Source organism: Amphiura filiformis, chromosome 6 (assembly GCF_039555335.1).
Source record: "Amphiura filiformis chromosome 6, Afil_fr2py, whole genome shotgun sequence".
NCBI lineage: Eukaryota > Metazoa > Echinodermata > Ophiuroidea > Amphilepidida > Amphiuridae > Amphiura > Amphiura filiformis.
This window is the reverse complement of record NC_092633.1, coordinates 41,371,164-41,388,622: the sequence shown is the minus strand read 5'-3', so window position 1 is coordinate 41,388,622 and position 17,459 is coordinate 41,371,164. Positions and strand designations below refer to the sequence as shown.

Here is a 17,459-nt window from a genome sequence, read left to right as displayed (position 1 = left end):
GGTATTTATACAGCGCCTTTCACATGTAGCAAAGTGCTTTACATTTATTCCACTGCTGTAAGAATATGTCAGCTGCCATACAATGCCCAAGGCATACCCATAACTTTAGGCGGTGCTCAATGGACACTTTGCATAACAGCTCCTCATTTCACCAATGGGTAGAGAGAGGCAAGTAAGGTAAAGCACCTTGCCAAAGTACTCAACACAATGGCACTATGGGGCACTGATTGCAAGGCAGAGCCTGTACCCCTGCATCACTGTGCCCCTATAGATCTAATAGCCCATGGAGTAGCCCCTATTGATATTTACCTTGAGTCTGCCAAGTGCTACTCTAGCCTCTGCAATGGATCTAATAGCCCATGGTGTAGGTCCTAGTACTACCCTGAGTGTGTTAAGTACTGCTACAAGGGTGAAAGCCTGCAAACAAGAAACACAAACATATCAAATGATAGCTGATTGCAATAATATGTCACATTTGTCACTTTCACTTTGCCCTGTAACTCATAGAACTGTGATCCACAATTGGTGGCTTGCACAACACTTATGGTCTATTGTCACATTCCAAATGGTGCATGATGGCAAGCAAGGGAAAAATAATCAAGAAGTCATACCCAAGAGAGCTACCCTAAGCCATATAAAAAGGCTAAAATTAAAGAGGCTTCTTGGGGTGCTATCCCTTGAACACCCCCACCAGGGACTTGCCCATGGACTCCACCACAGGCCCTCAAGAGAGTCCATGACCCCTACCTCCGCTCTCATGGATATAGTGACGCTTCTACATTTTTTGTGACGCTTCTGAATTTTCTAAATTTTAAAGTGGCACTCTAAGCAATTTAGTTGAGGACTCATAGAATCTACTCACATCAGATGCAGTCATGTCTTGACCCAATGCAACACAGAAAAGGATAGATAAGACAGTAGCTACATTAGGAGTGAGTGGTGCAATGGATATACTGAAACTCTGCATGTAACCAGCCTTCTCTAGTTTACTTCTTTCCTGTGCGCGGATACCTGCATAAGAAGGAAGTGTCAAGTATGGATGGTAAATCTGGAGTCTGTTTATGCAATGTATATAAGGTTAAATTAAACAGTATGTAAGATATTGAGGCAGCTTTTAGTGATTCTGCCATTTGCACTGCAATATTTCAATTGAAGAGACATAAGACGTAAGATTCTTCATGGCTAGAGTTAACAGATGCTGAAGGGTTTACGGATTGTCTGGAACCAGCGTGATTAAGGACTTATGTGAAAAGCAATGATCTGCAGCATCTTTACACTAACATTAACCATGTTTATATTAAAAGAAATCTGATGTTCAATACTCATTGTAATTCATCCTTTGCCGGTATATCCCTTTTAAAAGGGATTTTTATTCTTATCCACATTGGGCTATTCCAGTTGAAATCCATACACCCCCTATGGAACATGACTTAATCTCACACACAGGGGGTGTAGATTTCAAATGGAGTCACCAATTCAGGTAACCCCATTTGAATTTCACATTCCCTGTGTGGAAGATTAAGGTCATGTCTTCCAGGGTGTATGGATTTCAACTGGAATAGTCCATTCCCCCATGCACACACTCACCTGAGATTTTCTTAGAGAATGGCAGTTCCCAAGCGTACATCTTAATAAGCTTCACATAGGTCAGCACTTCATTCATCTTTTGTACTCTTAGATCGGTGATTTGAATACATTTCTGTCTCAGGTTGGATTGTGCACGACAAAATGCCATCTACAAAAAAAAGTTTAAATAAATGAAACATGCATTTGGGGCTTTAAATTACTTTTTTTACAATTTAAGTCAGCAAAATTCTACTGGCCAGATAGACCCAGATTTAGCATTTAGGGATTTTTTTATCAGTATGCATGCAAGTAAATACACACTTTTTGGTCTAAGTGGATTGATTGAAAAAATTATCAAAATATGTTTGTTCAGAAAATGGGCCGTGAATAGTTATATCTAGTTTTAAAATTAATAAAAAAACTTTTACAGAAGAATTTGTTTGTTATGTTGCCCCAAAAATGTGGGTAAAAACCAAACAAACAATTTTGGGGATTTTCTCCAAAACTGAGCATTTTTTTTTTTTTTGACCTTTTGGATGGTTCCAGCAAATCATTGTCACCATTATGTATACTTTCGACCAACAGTTTAGGAAGTTATGAGGCCCATAATTTCAGGATTAAGACCAACCTTAAAGTAAACCTTTTTACCTGTAGTGGATAGAAAAGGAAGAATGTAGCGAGTACACCAATCACAGCACCCCATCCTACCAGAACACCAGACATAGTGACTACAGCAACCATGAGAATAATAGAAGATAAGATGAAATTACCCACAACTACCGCATCAAATAAACGCTGACCATCATTGGAACATATGTTGACAATCTGAAACAACATAAAATACTTGGTCAAAAATAAAGAACTATAATCAAATTAAGTATTTCTTGGCCAAACTGGAATACTGTGAACGCTAGTGGCTCCACGATAAATACACACGAATATAGCGCAGCACAGAAGAAGTATACACGCGCCTTACACTGCGTACACGCTTAGTACACTACATGGACGCACCGAGCATGTTCCAGTTTGGCCAAGAAATACTTAATTTGATTATAGCGTCAATACTTTTCAGAACAGCTTAAACATGCGTATCTCATGCCTGATATTTGTTCCATTTACTGCCCATACCCCTATAAGCACCCACCCAGTGACTGTACCACATGTATCCTCCATCATCATGTCCAGGATCCAACTACAATGATCCTCCATGTGCAGGACCCAACTACGCATTTATCAAACATGGAAGCAGCTGCACATAAAATCCATATTTTGGCCCATTTTTTATTTTTATTTTGTCCCAGAAAAAATTACCGGGCAAATGAATTTGAACGTAAGATGAGAAATAGACATCAGTGAAATCCTTTTTCGTTCTTTTTAAATAATCTGTTTCTTGCAAAACATTTAATTAGGGTTTGTTTAAATTTGAAAATTTACACGTTATTGAAAATGAAAGCTTGCATGCAAGATGATGCTCGGTACTTTTTTTTTAGTTAATGTTGATATAAATGTTGCAAAAAGAATCATTGCATAAAGAATATTCCATCTGGCTGTTGGAATATTTCCAAGAAATTGCAATGCAAAGTTTAAATCTTTTAAAACTTTTGATAACATGTTGCATGGTATCAAAAACCACACGTAAAGCTGTAAGCACTTGTTCATTGTCATTCTTGGCTCAAATGTTCTTTGGAAAGTTAAAATATAACATATTTGCACAGCCTAAACAATTAAAGTTGGAAACCTTCTAATTGCAAAATTAAAGTTTTCGGACAAAATGTTATTCATCTTCAGTGAAAGCATGAATAACATAACACTGTCGGATTATAAAATAGATAATGTGGACTAAATTTAATGAGATACACAAACTTTAAGAAGCGGTGAGCAAGTATGAGAAAAACGTCTTTTGATCAAACTTGGAATGAACTGCATTGATGCGCGCATTATGTAATTGTTATTTTCTTCGCAACCACTCAAGCGAATCAAATAAAATGTTCGTATGTGATGCACAGTAAATTAAGCTATGCGCTATATTTTGATTCTGATGTCTATTTCTCGACTTACGTTCAATTTTATTCACTCGGTAATTTTTTCTGGGACACCCTGTATATGCAATAATATACACAATATAAAAATAGGTGCCCAACCAAAATGACTGTTAAGCACTCTGGGTCCGGGGGGGCACTTGACTTTGGAAGTGACAGGGATGTGCAGACAGCAGTTCGAGACTAGGGGTCTTTCGGTAAGAGCCTAGACACCAAAAAAGGGGAGTTTTTCAGTGAGAAGGTCCTCAAAAGGGGGGTCTTTCAATGAGACTGGAAAATCTGACTAAAAAAGGGGGTCATTCAGTGAGACTGGGGAAAATTTTGGGTCTTGATATAAAAGTTGATACAAATTTTTTTTTTAATTGGAAAAAATTTGAAGAAAAATAATGAAAAAATGGGGCCATTCAGTGAGAGATTATCAGATATTTCCCCAAAATTTTTGAAAAAAATTGGGTCTTTTGGTGACAGGAAAACAAAAAAGGGGGTCCTTGGGTGAGTGGGAGTTCAGTAAAACAAAAAGGGGGTCATTGGGTGAGAGAGAGTTGAAAAATGGGGGTCAATGTGGCCGTACATCCCTGTCACCCATTTTTAGTGAGTGCCCGGGGAATAACCCATTTTAACTTTCTCCACATGGATGTTGATTGCAACCGTCAAGTTTCATTTCAATTTTTTTAATTCAAAAAATTTCAGAATTTTCATGACCATATTAGGAATTAACATGAAAAATGCATACAGATGAGTACAAACAAGTCTAGTATTGGATCAGAGGCTCTTGACATAGCTTTTGATATTTTGAGAAAATGGTTCTAAACTGTTTACATTGAAGGCTACAGCAAGCATGCAGCGCATTAATTTACTAGGAATTTATAAGGACACCCATCTGCGTACAAACACTAATTAGACCAATGGACCTTTAGTTTCTTTACTCGCAACAATTTGATTGGGGAGGTATCTTGGAGAATCAAAGAAGTTGACCCATGGGTATACCTAAATACCTCATTTTCTGTCAAATTTGAAGCCAATTTTCACAGTTTTTACCAAATTTCTAAAAAATTGCTTGTAAATATTTTGCATCCATACCAAATCAGACCCCCAAAAGGGACTTGCGTTTACGGTCCATCCCTGTATGGTCATTTGAAACAAATACCTCCGTCCCCTTAAGTATTCAACTTACCTCACCAACACTCCTATCTTGAAGGGATCTCAATCTGGCCACTCTCTTAAACACCAGTGTTAGCGTTCCGCTCACGCAGCCTAATAGCTGTGCGTAAACTAAACGTCCAGTACGATACATCTGCCGCTATACGGATGAGGTTCAACCCAAAGATGACAAAGGCCAGCATTATTCCTTTGCCGATATCTGGATTGGTAGTTTTCACCGCTATATAATCCAGAAGTTCTTCTACAGCAAACGCCTGAGTGATACAGAGAGATGGATTGGATGAATGATGATGTATTGGTAGGAAATTTCATATCAGAAGGAGTTAATAATTGTATTTATTGCTTCAGCATCACCAGGAAGAAATAAGACAAATTTCAAAAATGTCTCCCACCCCCCCCAAAAAAAACCCACTTTGAAATTGTAATTTGAGATTTGTAATATGAATACGAACTAAGGCTGGCATTTTCGGGCGGGCAAAAAATTGCAATTTCGGGTAACCGGTTACCCGCCCGAAAAATGCGCCGGGTACCCGGGTACAACATCCCATCCACCCAGACCGAAACTTTGCACCCCTAAGGTGCCACTGCTGCTTTAAAATGAAGAGAGGATAAGTGAACAATACTTACTGATGCACAGAATAAGGAAAAGATCATTAGAAGTAGACAAGCAATTGCTAAATATAGACGTGTCTTGGCAAATTTAAAGACAACTCGTCCTAGGGAGGCCTCTTCTTTTCCTTTTTCTCTCAGTTCTTGTCGCCATAATTCCTCAAATCTGTAAAGATGTGATAATAATAAGGTGAACTGGCTGGCATAAGTTTGACAATCAGCTGGCATGGGGGCTTTATCAATGCACACAACTTTAGGGCTCCCAAATTTAACCAATTTCAAGCCTTTCAGACTGCTATATTACATCCCTTTGTGGGCTTGCAGGTTCAAGCACCCCACATTTTATGTCAAAAACATGAGCAATCGGCCTATTTTTGTCACATTTCAGCCATACAGTCCCCCAGGTGGGTTTCTGGTCATACTGCAGGTCATGTCGCTGACTACATGATTTTCTAGAACTAGTATCCACCATAATGTAGGTATGACTGTTTCTAGAAAATATATGCACATATCTCTACTCAGATCAAAACAGAATTTGCATCTCCCACCCAGGCCCAGCCAAGCTCTCCGTGGGCCTGTGATGGGTTATTCCATCAAAAATGTTCAGGGTTAGAGTTAGGATTAGGGCTTAGGGGGTTAAAGGTTACGGTTAGGTTGAAGTTTAGGGTTAGGTTTAGGATAAGGATTTATAAGTAAATTATTGGGTTTTCAGATTCGACAGACTATCAACCTGTAATCATCAAACTCAATATTTATACAGAAATGCAACAATTAAATTCTCAATTTTTAAGCCATGTTGAGGATGTCTTTAATGAGCAAATTTATGCCAACTTACTTAAGACCATTGAGATAGCATGAATCTTTTTCTGAATGAGCAAACAGATCTGCATGTTCTAAGGGTTTCTTGGCAGCCCTTCTGAAGATAGGTGTCAGCCATGATGCTGTCAAAAAGTTGAGCAGTCCTATGTAGTCTAATGGTGCCTGTTTCTTCTTTTGTTTTTTTCTGTAATAAATACATAATGCAGAATATAAAATGTTGTGTAACCTTTATCCAGATGAATTGTTTATCAGAGACTATAGCTATCGCCAGAGTTCTTTGCATCATTTCTGACACAAACGCCTTGTTCAAAGAACCCAACTTGCAATCAGTAGCATATAGCATGAGTCATCCGATTGGGTGGAGGCATCGACTAAAATTGGGGGAACCGGGCCTGATTGGAGGGGCACAAGCCGTTTTTTGGCAATTTTCCTATGGGATTTTCCAAATTTTCAAATCGATTGGGGGCATGTGCCCCCCGTGCCCCTATGACGCTACGGTACTGCTTGCAATGCGTACTTACACAGTATGCATGTTACATAATGCAAAAAAGAACTAAAGACTAAAAGGGTACCTTTTTTCATTGGGCTATTCCAGTTGAAATCTATAAACCCCCTGTGGAAGCCATGACCTTAATCTTCCACACAGTGGGTATGGATCTCAAATGGAGTCACCCATTCAGGTAACCCCCTTTGAAATTCTCACTCCCTGTAAAGATTAAGGTTACATCTTCCATAGGGGGTGTATCAATTTTAACTGGAATAGCCCCATATTCTCCTTACATGCACTGTAAAATAAACTGTAGATTTTGCTACACAGTTTATGCAAAGTATTGGGTAAATGAACAGGCGCAGTCAAATTTACCCAGGGGGTCCTGGGGTGAAGCCCCCTGATACTATTGACTTTTTAACTTCTGCAATGCGCTAAAAACGCTTAAGGCGGCATGGCATTTTTTCTTTAATTTGGCTACTGGAAAGTGTTTGCAATTAGGAAAATTAACAAATTATCAGAATAATGGATTTTCCTCAAATGCGTACCATTACACCATCAGAATGGCACTTGCACCTCTTGGAACAGATAATGTTACAAACTTAACAAACATCTAGAAACACTAGAGTGATAGAAACCCCGGGATAGAAATGGACCTTTTCTGTAAATCCCATAATTGTTTGCAGGTTTTTTCCGGGTGCTCTGGTTTTCCTCCTGTATCTAAAATCGGACCTCTTCCCATATCCCTGTCCCGTAAAGTCCGGTTGGCATCCCTTGAATTTAGTAGCCTCTGAGCACTATTGGGCTTTGCCTGGCTTCAGCCCAATGTTGTAAAAAAAAAAAGATGTCTTCATTTACTGTCATGTCGATGTGCACATGGTTTTAGGAAACATCGTCACTGCGCATTTCAAAGCTGTGCAGTAACAATGTGGGCATCAGCATGATGACATCTTCTTACCCGCAAAGGCTTATGGGATTTACAGAAAAGGTCTACTATAATAATGGTACATGCATGATGTATGCTATTAATGCTCTGCACTATCATTGGTGAAATGAAAATGATTTTTTGTTAGTTTTAAATACTTACGAAGGTGACGGTCTAATTGGCATAAGTAGCTTCAAACTGTCCTAATACTTTCCCTTTCCTTTTTCCTTCTCTTTATTCTAATGTTTTCATATTTGTCACTAGGTTTAAGTTTAACATTCTCATGTATTCTGACATCTGCCTCAGCAGAGTTATCATATCCTGCAGAGGGTCCTACTGATGTAAATCTGGCTTCTTCAGCTTTCTTCGACATCTTGGCTTTGTGGGAGTTTCAACTCTAAAAGGATGAGAAGAAGTAATGCAACATTAATGGTTTGCATGCTAGCCATAGGCTTCAATGTAAAAAGTTTTGAGATATTTTTCTCAAAATAATGAGAGCTATCTCAAGAACCACTGCACCAATACAGGCTGTATCAAAATGATTGTTACCCATCAGTTTTGATATTAATTGAAAGGCCTGCATCTGCCAAATGCAATATTGCATCCTCTTGAAATTGACAGAGTGTATAGTTTTTTACAACATTAATTTATAAATGGGATTTTCTGATATTTCCTTTTGATGTGTCAGTCAGTTTTGTATGAAATCACAGTGTAAACCGATGGGTACCAATCATTTTGATATAGCAAAATTTGTATTACATTCTGGTTAACAGAACAAAATTACAAAAGAGTGACCGATGGAGCAGTGTTACATATAGTAATCATGCATAACTTGCAAATATGCAAAATCGGAGTCAACTGAAATTTTGGGAATAAGCTTTTTTCATGGATGTCTACTAAAAAATGTCATAAAAAGAGGATGCTACGATCATAAAATACTCCTTTTAGCAACCAAATTGACACAAACCAAGCGATACATTTACCTACACAAACAGTATGTTGAATAATTATTTTAAAAAGTTAATATTAAAAAAAGGTTTGGTGAATTTACACATCTCTTTGATTTAGCAGTGTTGGCCCAAGCAAACAGAGCCTCATAGCTGGTCTTAATCATGAAGTAATTACACTACAACTCACAACATTGAAATTTACATCAAAGAATATAAAATGATATCAGCTCTCATTACTCAATAAAGAACCCAATGAAAACAGTAGCCCAAACAATATCCAAAAATAACTACCACAATTCTTACTCCCCAAGTAAGACTCACTTGCTGCTCATATGGCACTAGCTTGCCTTACAACTCATCAACACAAACTAACTTCCTTACACTGTGATGACAACGCAAACGTAGAGAGCCTTGGTAGTAATCTCTCAAGTAATTACAACATAAATGCTTATCTATCTAATTCATTTATGGTATTAGATAAAGATGGATAAAATAAGAAGTTTATATAAGCTGAGATAGCATCTTCTGTGGCCGGCCTGGTAACCTCTCACCTACATTCTTTACATATAGAAACTATTCTGATCTTGATAAATACACAGTCAATGGAATTGGAATGAACTTTGTACCTAAAGGGATATACCCTTGCCATGTTTTTGCGTCAAATTGGTGTCAATTACCAATTTGCTACAGATTTGATATATAAGAAGTATGTCACAAACCTTTTTTTGACATTCACTGCATTGTCTTTTTTAAAGACATTTCTTGTTGACATTAATTTGACAGCTAGTGTCAAATTTTTATCAAACTATGACAAATTCTTTCATGATTTTTTGATTCTCTGTCAAAAGTATGTCAAATATGATTATAATGGTGTAAAATCTATACCAAATTGGACTTGCTTTTTAATTTCTCCCTTGTCAAAAAGGCTTTGTAAAGAAAATATTAGCCCATACTGCAGTTACTGTCCGTTTTCCTATACACAATACACAGTGCTCTCACCATTGACGCGTGACCCCTACAAATGATCTACGTTGGAAGAATGGGCACTTGGCTAGTTAACATCACTGTGTGAAAAATAACCAGCCAATATGTTAGGTATTCTCCAAACTTCTAGCAAATATATTTCTCTAACATGACCTAAAATTACAGCTAGGTTAGATGTTCAGAAATAGTCGCACTTTTGTAAAATATGAGTGAGGGCAAGGCATAGCTAGCCAACTCCCGTGTTAATTGAATGGAGATTTGACCGAAAATATTGGTATCGGACCGCTCATTTCTGAAGGATGCCACAAAAAACGGTACAAGCTACATTTTAACTATTCTCTGGCAATCATCATGATGAGTTTCTGATATAGTATGCCGAAATTGGGTACTGTAGGTGATTGACAAATGGTCGCACTTTTCTGATAAATAAGTGACAGTGAACATGAAATATCAGCGCCCATAAACCCAAGTTAGTAGCTAGTTAGTGGAGGCCATCACAGGACTGATTATTGATTATTGAAGTGCCTATTAATAGATACGCACGATTTAGGGCAAGAAAAACAAACCGGGATACTTTTGGAGACATCATCATCATCATCATCATCATCATCATCATCATCATCATCGACATCATCATCATCATCACTTTCTACATTTTTCTAAACAACATAGGGCCTACCGCTTTAATAAGATTTTTTCTTGAAATGCATGTAACTATAATTATTGTTTAGAGCGTGATGAAATAAAACATCACGATTTTCATCACAAAACAAAGTAATAGGCCTATAAAAGAAATACATTTTTCAAGAGTGATTGAATAAAACATCACGATTTTCATCACGGAACAAAGTAATACATAAGACATTGTTTGTTTGATTGCAATCAACCGCGACAGTTCGTCTCACACACATAACAATGCACTGCGATCAAATAGGTTGATGACAACATTTGATTGAATGGACTGCACTGCGCCATGATTACGTGCACCGGTTCAAATCTTTGTTTGGAGCCAATCAATAATTTCACGTGCAGCCTCTATGCAAATTAGAGTTTACACGAGCTGCAGCTGGGGTAATCGATCGAAGCTTGTTGCCGTTAGTGATCGAATGCATGAGCTTATTTGCTTTACTGAATCGATTTACTGGATTAATTTCCTGTTAACTGGGTTTAATGCCACAAAGGTCGAATCGCTTTGCCATGGACCATGACTGCATCATGCAGCAAATCCTACAGTAAATGAAAACCAAAGCTTACATCTTTTCAGACCGTAATATCACAAGTCATAAGTTTAATTCAAGAATTAAAGTAAATAATTTATTTAAAACAAATTGCCTGTGTGTGATGGCAGTCCTATGCTATTTATTTGAGAGTGCTCTATTTTACTTATATTTATGAAGAAAACAGTTATGAGTCAAATTCAGTTGGGTCAGGTTTACACAATTTATCAAATATCGACAAGTTGTTCTTATGTTTTGGGTGTCAAAATGTGAAATACATGAACATTTCTTGTTTTATACTGCATGTCTAATTCACACACACGCTATTTGTGCCTGTCATGGGGCTGTATTTAATGTTAATTCATGCACATGCTATTTGTGCCTGTCATGGGGCTGTATTTAATGTTTACAACTCTAGGGTAATAAGTTTATGCTAAAGATGTCAAGAAAGACTGTGCTTTATGTGGTAAATTTTCATAAATTGGGGGTAGCATTTTCATGCACACACTTCATGGAATGATTGGCCCTCATTGATGCTGACCCCGGTTCTCAAGTTTGGTTTTGGTAGGGACGTGCCGCTGAGAATTTGCAAGTGGACCCATAAATCAATACCAATTTTTCAAGAAATTTGGACCCAATGATATACCAAAAGTCAAAATTTTCGGCCGAATTTAACCCAAATTGTCTTAGTTTTTACAAATTTTCCCCAAATTTTGGGAAAATTTTGAAAATTTTGGCTAGATTACGGAAAAATTGGGCTATTTTCCCAAAAAATTGATAAAATTTTGAAAAAGGACCCATTCATATACCAAAATAGGCTTTGAAAAAGGGTCATTGATATACCAAGAGGCTGAAAATGCTACCCATATTTGCGGCACGTCCCCAGTATGGTCATTTGTACTGAGTACCCCGGGATGCTGACCTGTTGGTGAAATGAAAGATCTGTATATTTTTTAGTCTAAGGCTTCATGAATCTTGTTTATTAATCTAAAAACACTCCACTTCTAAGGTTATGTCAAACAATTCTTTCTTTTAAAAATCAAGGTAGATATCTGTATAATTTGATAGATGCTTAGAAGCTATTGATTAAAGTTGCAGTTTGATATTTGAATTATTTATAAATTAACATCAGTTAAACATTTTAGTAAGGAAGAAAATTGAGCAAGTCTTGCATTAATTTTCATTTCTTTATTTATTCTTTAATGAAAATGTAATGAAATGTTTTTTCTTTTAAATTAATCCTATTGAATTCCTTAACATGCAAAAAGTCTTCACTACTTGGTGCCAACATAGCATTAATCAAATTGTCTCAACTTGTTTTAAAAACCTGCAAACAAGCCCCAAAACAAACACAGTATCACAAATAATAAAACTGAACAATAAATGCGATAACACAAACCAACATTTATCCACATTCTACCCAACTATCTAACTACAGAACTTACATTGCATTTCTGATAAAAGTTTTATGACTCTGTTATCCGGTAGTATATCCAAAGCAGCTACTTTATTATCCACTGCACTAATATTCCAAACACTGGGATGAGACAAGAGATGTTCACTCATTCACTTGTTGCATTATTTGATTCTTAAGTAATCTCAAGTTGTGCTCAGCTTTTTATATGATTTGCTATCTCTTGAATATTTGTATACTGATGATATTGAGGGACGGGTACAAAGAGCGGATGCACATTGACCTTTGGACATAGCAATGAATCAATGTTATTCAGACAATTATGAAATGTTATACTATATGTTGAGTTCGTGTGAATGTGCACATGTTTTGTAGCATGGTAATCAGGTCACCTGATTTCACAGGCTTTCCATGATGATGCATTTCTCACACATCCTCCTTCACATAGTAGCGGTGCAGGGGGCATGGGGTGGGGAAATTTCCCCAATCTTGGGCTTTGCCTACTATCCCTGCTTACCTCCAGTCAAATAATCATTTTTGCCCGACCCCCTCCAAAATTTTCTGCCCCATAAAAAATCCACTGTCAGTGCCCCCAGAAATTCATGTGCCGCTGGGTTGTTGGTACACAAGGCCCCCCTACAATGTTCTACCCCAGAAAAAAATCCTCTTATACTGGCAGTGCCCCCACCCTAAAATCATGTACCGTTGGGTCATTGGTACAGGAGGCCCCAAAAAATGGTCTGCCCCCAGAAAAATCCTGTTGTAGCACTGCCATTAGGGCCATATAGTAAGGTTGAAAATATTGGGGAGGCTATCAAGAACTGGGGTGGGTCAAATTGAAGTTTCTGTCAAATTTGCATACATCATCAGCCTGGTCAGTTCAAAGAAAGGGCAGTGGTGCAACCAGTAGAGGGAGGCCCAGTGCCCCCAGAAATCATGGACCATCAGATCGGTACATCACAGGTCCTTGGTACACAAAGGTCCCTGGTGAAAAATTAGGTCAGCAATTTACAATTTCATTTATACCGGCAGTCCAGGGTAGAAGCATACTATATACATGTTGCCAAAATCTGCGATATGCTTCTGCTTCTTCCCTTTCGCCTCTTTCCATTCGAAATATCCCAAATTTGGGCACATTGAAGGACTAATACAAATAAATTATTGTTAAATATGTGTGGCTAGTGGCATGTGATGTTATCATGCGATATTGTAACATATCAGCAATCCAGTCAAAAGCAGTTCATGATTTCAGTTTGCAACAAATATTTCCATTGGTACATTCATAAGTTTGTGCCCCCTCTGTTCTGAAAATTTGGCTGTATGTACACCACTGGGAATGGGAGAACTTTTAATGTCCCGGTTGAAATATAACAGAATCAGTGGCATCTGAGACGAATATATTGTTTAGGTATATTCGTCTCAGGTGGCGTAGATATCTTTTTGACATAGGGGGGATGGGAGTATAGTGAATCCAGCACCTTAATTTTGGCGATAGAATAAGGTAATGGTACAAACGTGCGTGAAGCGAGCAAACAATATTGCCATATTGAAGTTAAATTGATGAAATATGGTGTCAATTCACACAAAGCGCACACAAATGTGCACTTTTTGGGCTAAAATGGCCACTAAATTATGAGGTTAATTTGGTCAGAAACCCACATACAGGCATCAACATGGGGGGGGGGGGGTGATTGTATGGACCATCCCCTGGTAAAACATTGGGGGATCTCCCATCCCTTGGGATCTATGCCTATGAACAGAATCCAAAAAGGGTTGATTTTGCAATAATTCATGCTTAAAATGCATTATAACACAAACTTAAATAAACAAATAAATACATACATTTTGCTTTATAGAGAGTTTGTTCAGTGTCATCCTAGGACACCAATTCACAAAAGTCCGGATCGATCCATGAAATAGGGTCATACATAACTCAACGTCCTTTAAAAAGCTTTTCAAGTCAACAACGATAGTCGATACTAAGAGTACACATATCATGCACCAATTGTATAATTATCTCACAAATTACCAGATATAGCCTTCACAAAATGGAATTAGAGGAAAGTTCAGTTCGTGCACGACTGAAATCATATGGTGGAGGGGTTAAAGGTTCTTATTGGGACTTGTGCGATGTTCAATATCAGAGTTGTGATGCGATAAGGGACTTAGTGGGTGTGAACTTTGTTCCAATTAAAAGTCTGTCCTACTACTACTCTCTAAATGTAAAAGAGTGAAAAACTACTCTGAATTTCAGAGTGAATTTAAGTTAGCTCTAAAAGAGTGGGTTTTAGCTCTAAAAGAGTGAAAACAGTACACATAATTTCACTTTCGCATGATTTCGAGTGAGCCTCACTTGCTCAAAAGTGGCGCAAAATCTCACTCTTTCTTGGAGTGAACTGTCAGCCAATCAGAAGCACCGAAAATAGGCCGATGTTTGTTGAACTTGTGTAACAAAATGGCGAACAGTGTGTGAATGAATGTCGAAAAGAAAGCGGATTTGATGAAGAAATAGACAGCATACTCAATAGTGATTACATTTATGTGTAGGTCATAACTCAGAGCAAGTATACACTTGGTCTGGAGACAATGGCGGCAGTAAGCTTAAGTCTTATGTGAGCAGTTTGTTACCGCACTACATGTACGCATATGTAAGCTTATGTAGGTTACGCCACATCACGCTTCTCCAGACTGTGACCGTAAACATGGTATTTGCCAAGTGTTATGTCCTGCACCTAAGTGTACTCACCATTGAACAGTTTGACTATTAGCTTCACTAAATCCATAGTTTTTCATCATTCATCCCACACTGAAGTTCGACACATTGTGTATGTGCTTAAGCTTTAGACCAGTTCAATATTCCTAGACCAGGCCCTACCCTAACCTGGGGCCTAGCCTCACAACAATTTAAAGCACATAGTAGTTATGAACTGCTGTGATATTCTTGTATATAAAATAGGCCTAAATGAATAAATAAATAAATAAATGCTCTTTTCTGATTCACTCTTTTCCGGAGTGAATTTTTTCACTCTTTCTTGAGAGTGAGCTTCACTCTAAAAGAGTTGTCACTCAGATGGCTCTTTGAAAGAGTGAGATTTCACTCTTTTTGAGTGATTTTTCACTCTTTCACATTTAGAGAGTAGTCATTCATTTAAATACATTTTATCTTAAAAAATATGATCCTTTTGGAGAAAGGCTTCATGATTGTATGTTAATTTGTTTAGTAAAAACATGATTTTTTTTATTACTGATTTTTAGCATTTATCTGTTTTCTGTTAGAAAATTTGACCTGGAAAAATAACAAAAATTTGCCAAAAAGTTTTGAAGTTGGGGAAAAGTTGTTGAAAATGTTATCTTTTGGTCTAAATATTGGTCTAAATTTCTTGGAAAATTGGTATATAGATGGGTCCACTTTCAAATTCTCAGCAGCACATCCCTTGAGCTTGGTGGTGGCCCATTTGGAAGATAATCACAGATTCCTCTGCTGGCAGTAGACATGCTGTAAACATGCTGAACTCCCAGGTCATAAATGAAAGATGGGAAGGTATTTCCTGCCAATGTTATATGATCCGATTCATTCATTATCCAAAATGCCATTGTTGTTCATTTCTGAGATAAGAATTGGTATTCTTGTCTCAGGTTCATTTCAATCATTTCTTTTCATTTTGATGAAACTTTTCATAATTTCATTCTGTTATGAAGTTTCTAATGGAATGTTCTCCAAGTTGGCTGGCCCAGCATTTAAAGCATTCACATGAAAAACACACAAATGAACACATAACTGATGAACTTTTCTGGTCAAATTACTACAATGTATTTCTCTTACCTACAACTATGATAACATTTTAATAGTTCGATCCTTCTGGATTTCAAATCCTACCAAACACCCAATATCTCCAATGTTTCTGCTTGCCTCTTCTTCCTTTCACGGGTCTCGCAAAACTGCTCAATGGAAGACAAAACAAAATCCAAATGTGATTTAAACCAATCAAAGCATATCTGATTCAGTATGTCTCATCAGCAGTTCCCACATACACAATCAACTCCCACCAAGCCTGGTGACCAAAGAGTCGGGTCCGTTTGAAATACAAAGATTCGGTAATATTTTTTCCGCTGCTTGTTTACAAAGGTAGATGATAAGCAATTTTTGACCCCTGAGTGGTTTATTAATTTCTAAATTATACAATGATTGTATTTTTAACTCCAAATTAACAATGGTATAAGATATTTTGAAGCAGAATAATATGTAAGCAAAATTAACAAACTTCTTTTCATTTTTAGATAGTTCACACAAGACAACCCTGATAAATGACAAAATGCATTACTTTTAGCCGTTAAAATAAAATATTTTAGACAAAATATATCAAATTATTCACTTTGATTTTGGATGATCTTTGTCAGGGGTGTGTGTGTAACTAGGCAATTCCAAAGTTCATAATAAAACTACCTTGTAACAATATTTAATCAATTATTGGTTGTTTGATAGATAAGGTGTGTATAAGAAGTTGCAATACTGATAACGAGTCATAATTTATTATCTTTAGTTATAGTGTGAAGACTGATTTTTAAATCTTAGACATACCTTTGCATTTCATCTGCTGATAACCTTGGTTGTCATTGGCAACAGGCAGGGGCTATTTTAACGTGCCTCCTGGCACATTTGTGCAGTGAGAATAGAAATCCGTGCAGTGAGAATTAAAAATCCATGCTTAAAATATTTCTATACTAGTTTCAGCCCGAAAAATGACTAAGAAATTAAAGAAGTTCCTCCACAAAGTAAGACTGACCTAGTCGGTAAATCCTATATCCTATATTGTATAGTTTGTGGTGAATGGTGATCAGTCAAACCCCGGGAGTCAAACATTCAATTGGTGAGGGAAATCAAGCAAATATTGCCTCACAATGCCTATGGTAACACCCTTTCCTCACAATGCCTATGGTAACACCCTTGCCTCACAATGCCTATGGTAACACCCTTGCCTCACAATGCCTATGGTAACACCCTTGCCTCACAATGCCTATGGTAACACCCTTTCCTCACAATGCCTATGGTAACACCCTTGCCTCACAATGCCTATGGTAACACCCTTTCCTCACAATGCCTATGGTAACACCCTTTCCTCACAATGCCTATGGTAACACCCTTTCCTCACAATGCCTATGGTAACACCCTTGCCTCACAATGCCTATGGTAACACCCTTTCCTCACAATGCCTATGGTAACACCCTTTCCTCACAATGCCTATGGTAACACCCTTTCCTCACAATGCCTATGGTAACACCCTTGCCTC

At 37.5% G+C, this 17,459-nt stretch overlaps 1 protein-coding gene across 1 annotated transcript in view; it reads right to left on the bottom strand.

The window, feature by feature from the left end:
* LOC140154532 (ATP-binding cassette sub-family C member 5-like) overlaps positions 1 to 17,059 on the bottom strand; it is a 36,040-nt gene extending 18,981 nt beyond the window's left edge. Inside the window, 12 exon segments of the mRNA XM_072177102.1 lie at positions 310 to 417; positions 863 to 1,011; positions 1,588 to 1,735; positions 2,215 to 2,391; positions 4,780 to 4,851; positions 4,853 to 5,020; positions 5,394 to 5,541; positions 6,211 to 6,378; positions 7,769 to 7,818; positions 7,821 to 8,003; positions 15,995 to 16,110; positions 16,751 to 17,059. Of these exon segments, the coding sequence (XP_072033203.1) occupies positions 310 to 417; positions 863 to 1,011; positions 1,588 to 1,735; positions 2,215 to 2,391; positions 4,780 to 4,851; positions 4,853 to 5,020; positions 5,394 to 5,541; positions 6,211 to 6,378; positions 7,769 to 7,818; positions 7,821 to 7,979 (1,347 nt within the window). The 5' untranslated portion in view covers positions 7,980 to 8,003; positions 15,995 to 16,110; positions 16,751 to 17,059.
* Between the last annotated feature and the right edge of the window lie 400 nt (positions 17,060 to 17,459).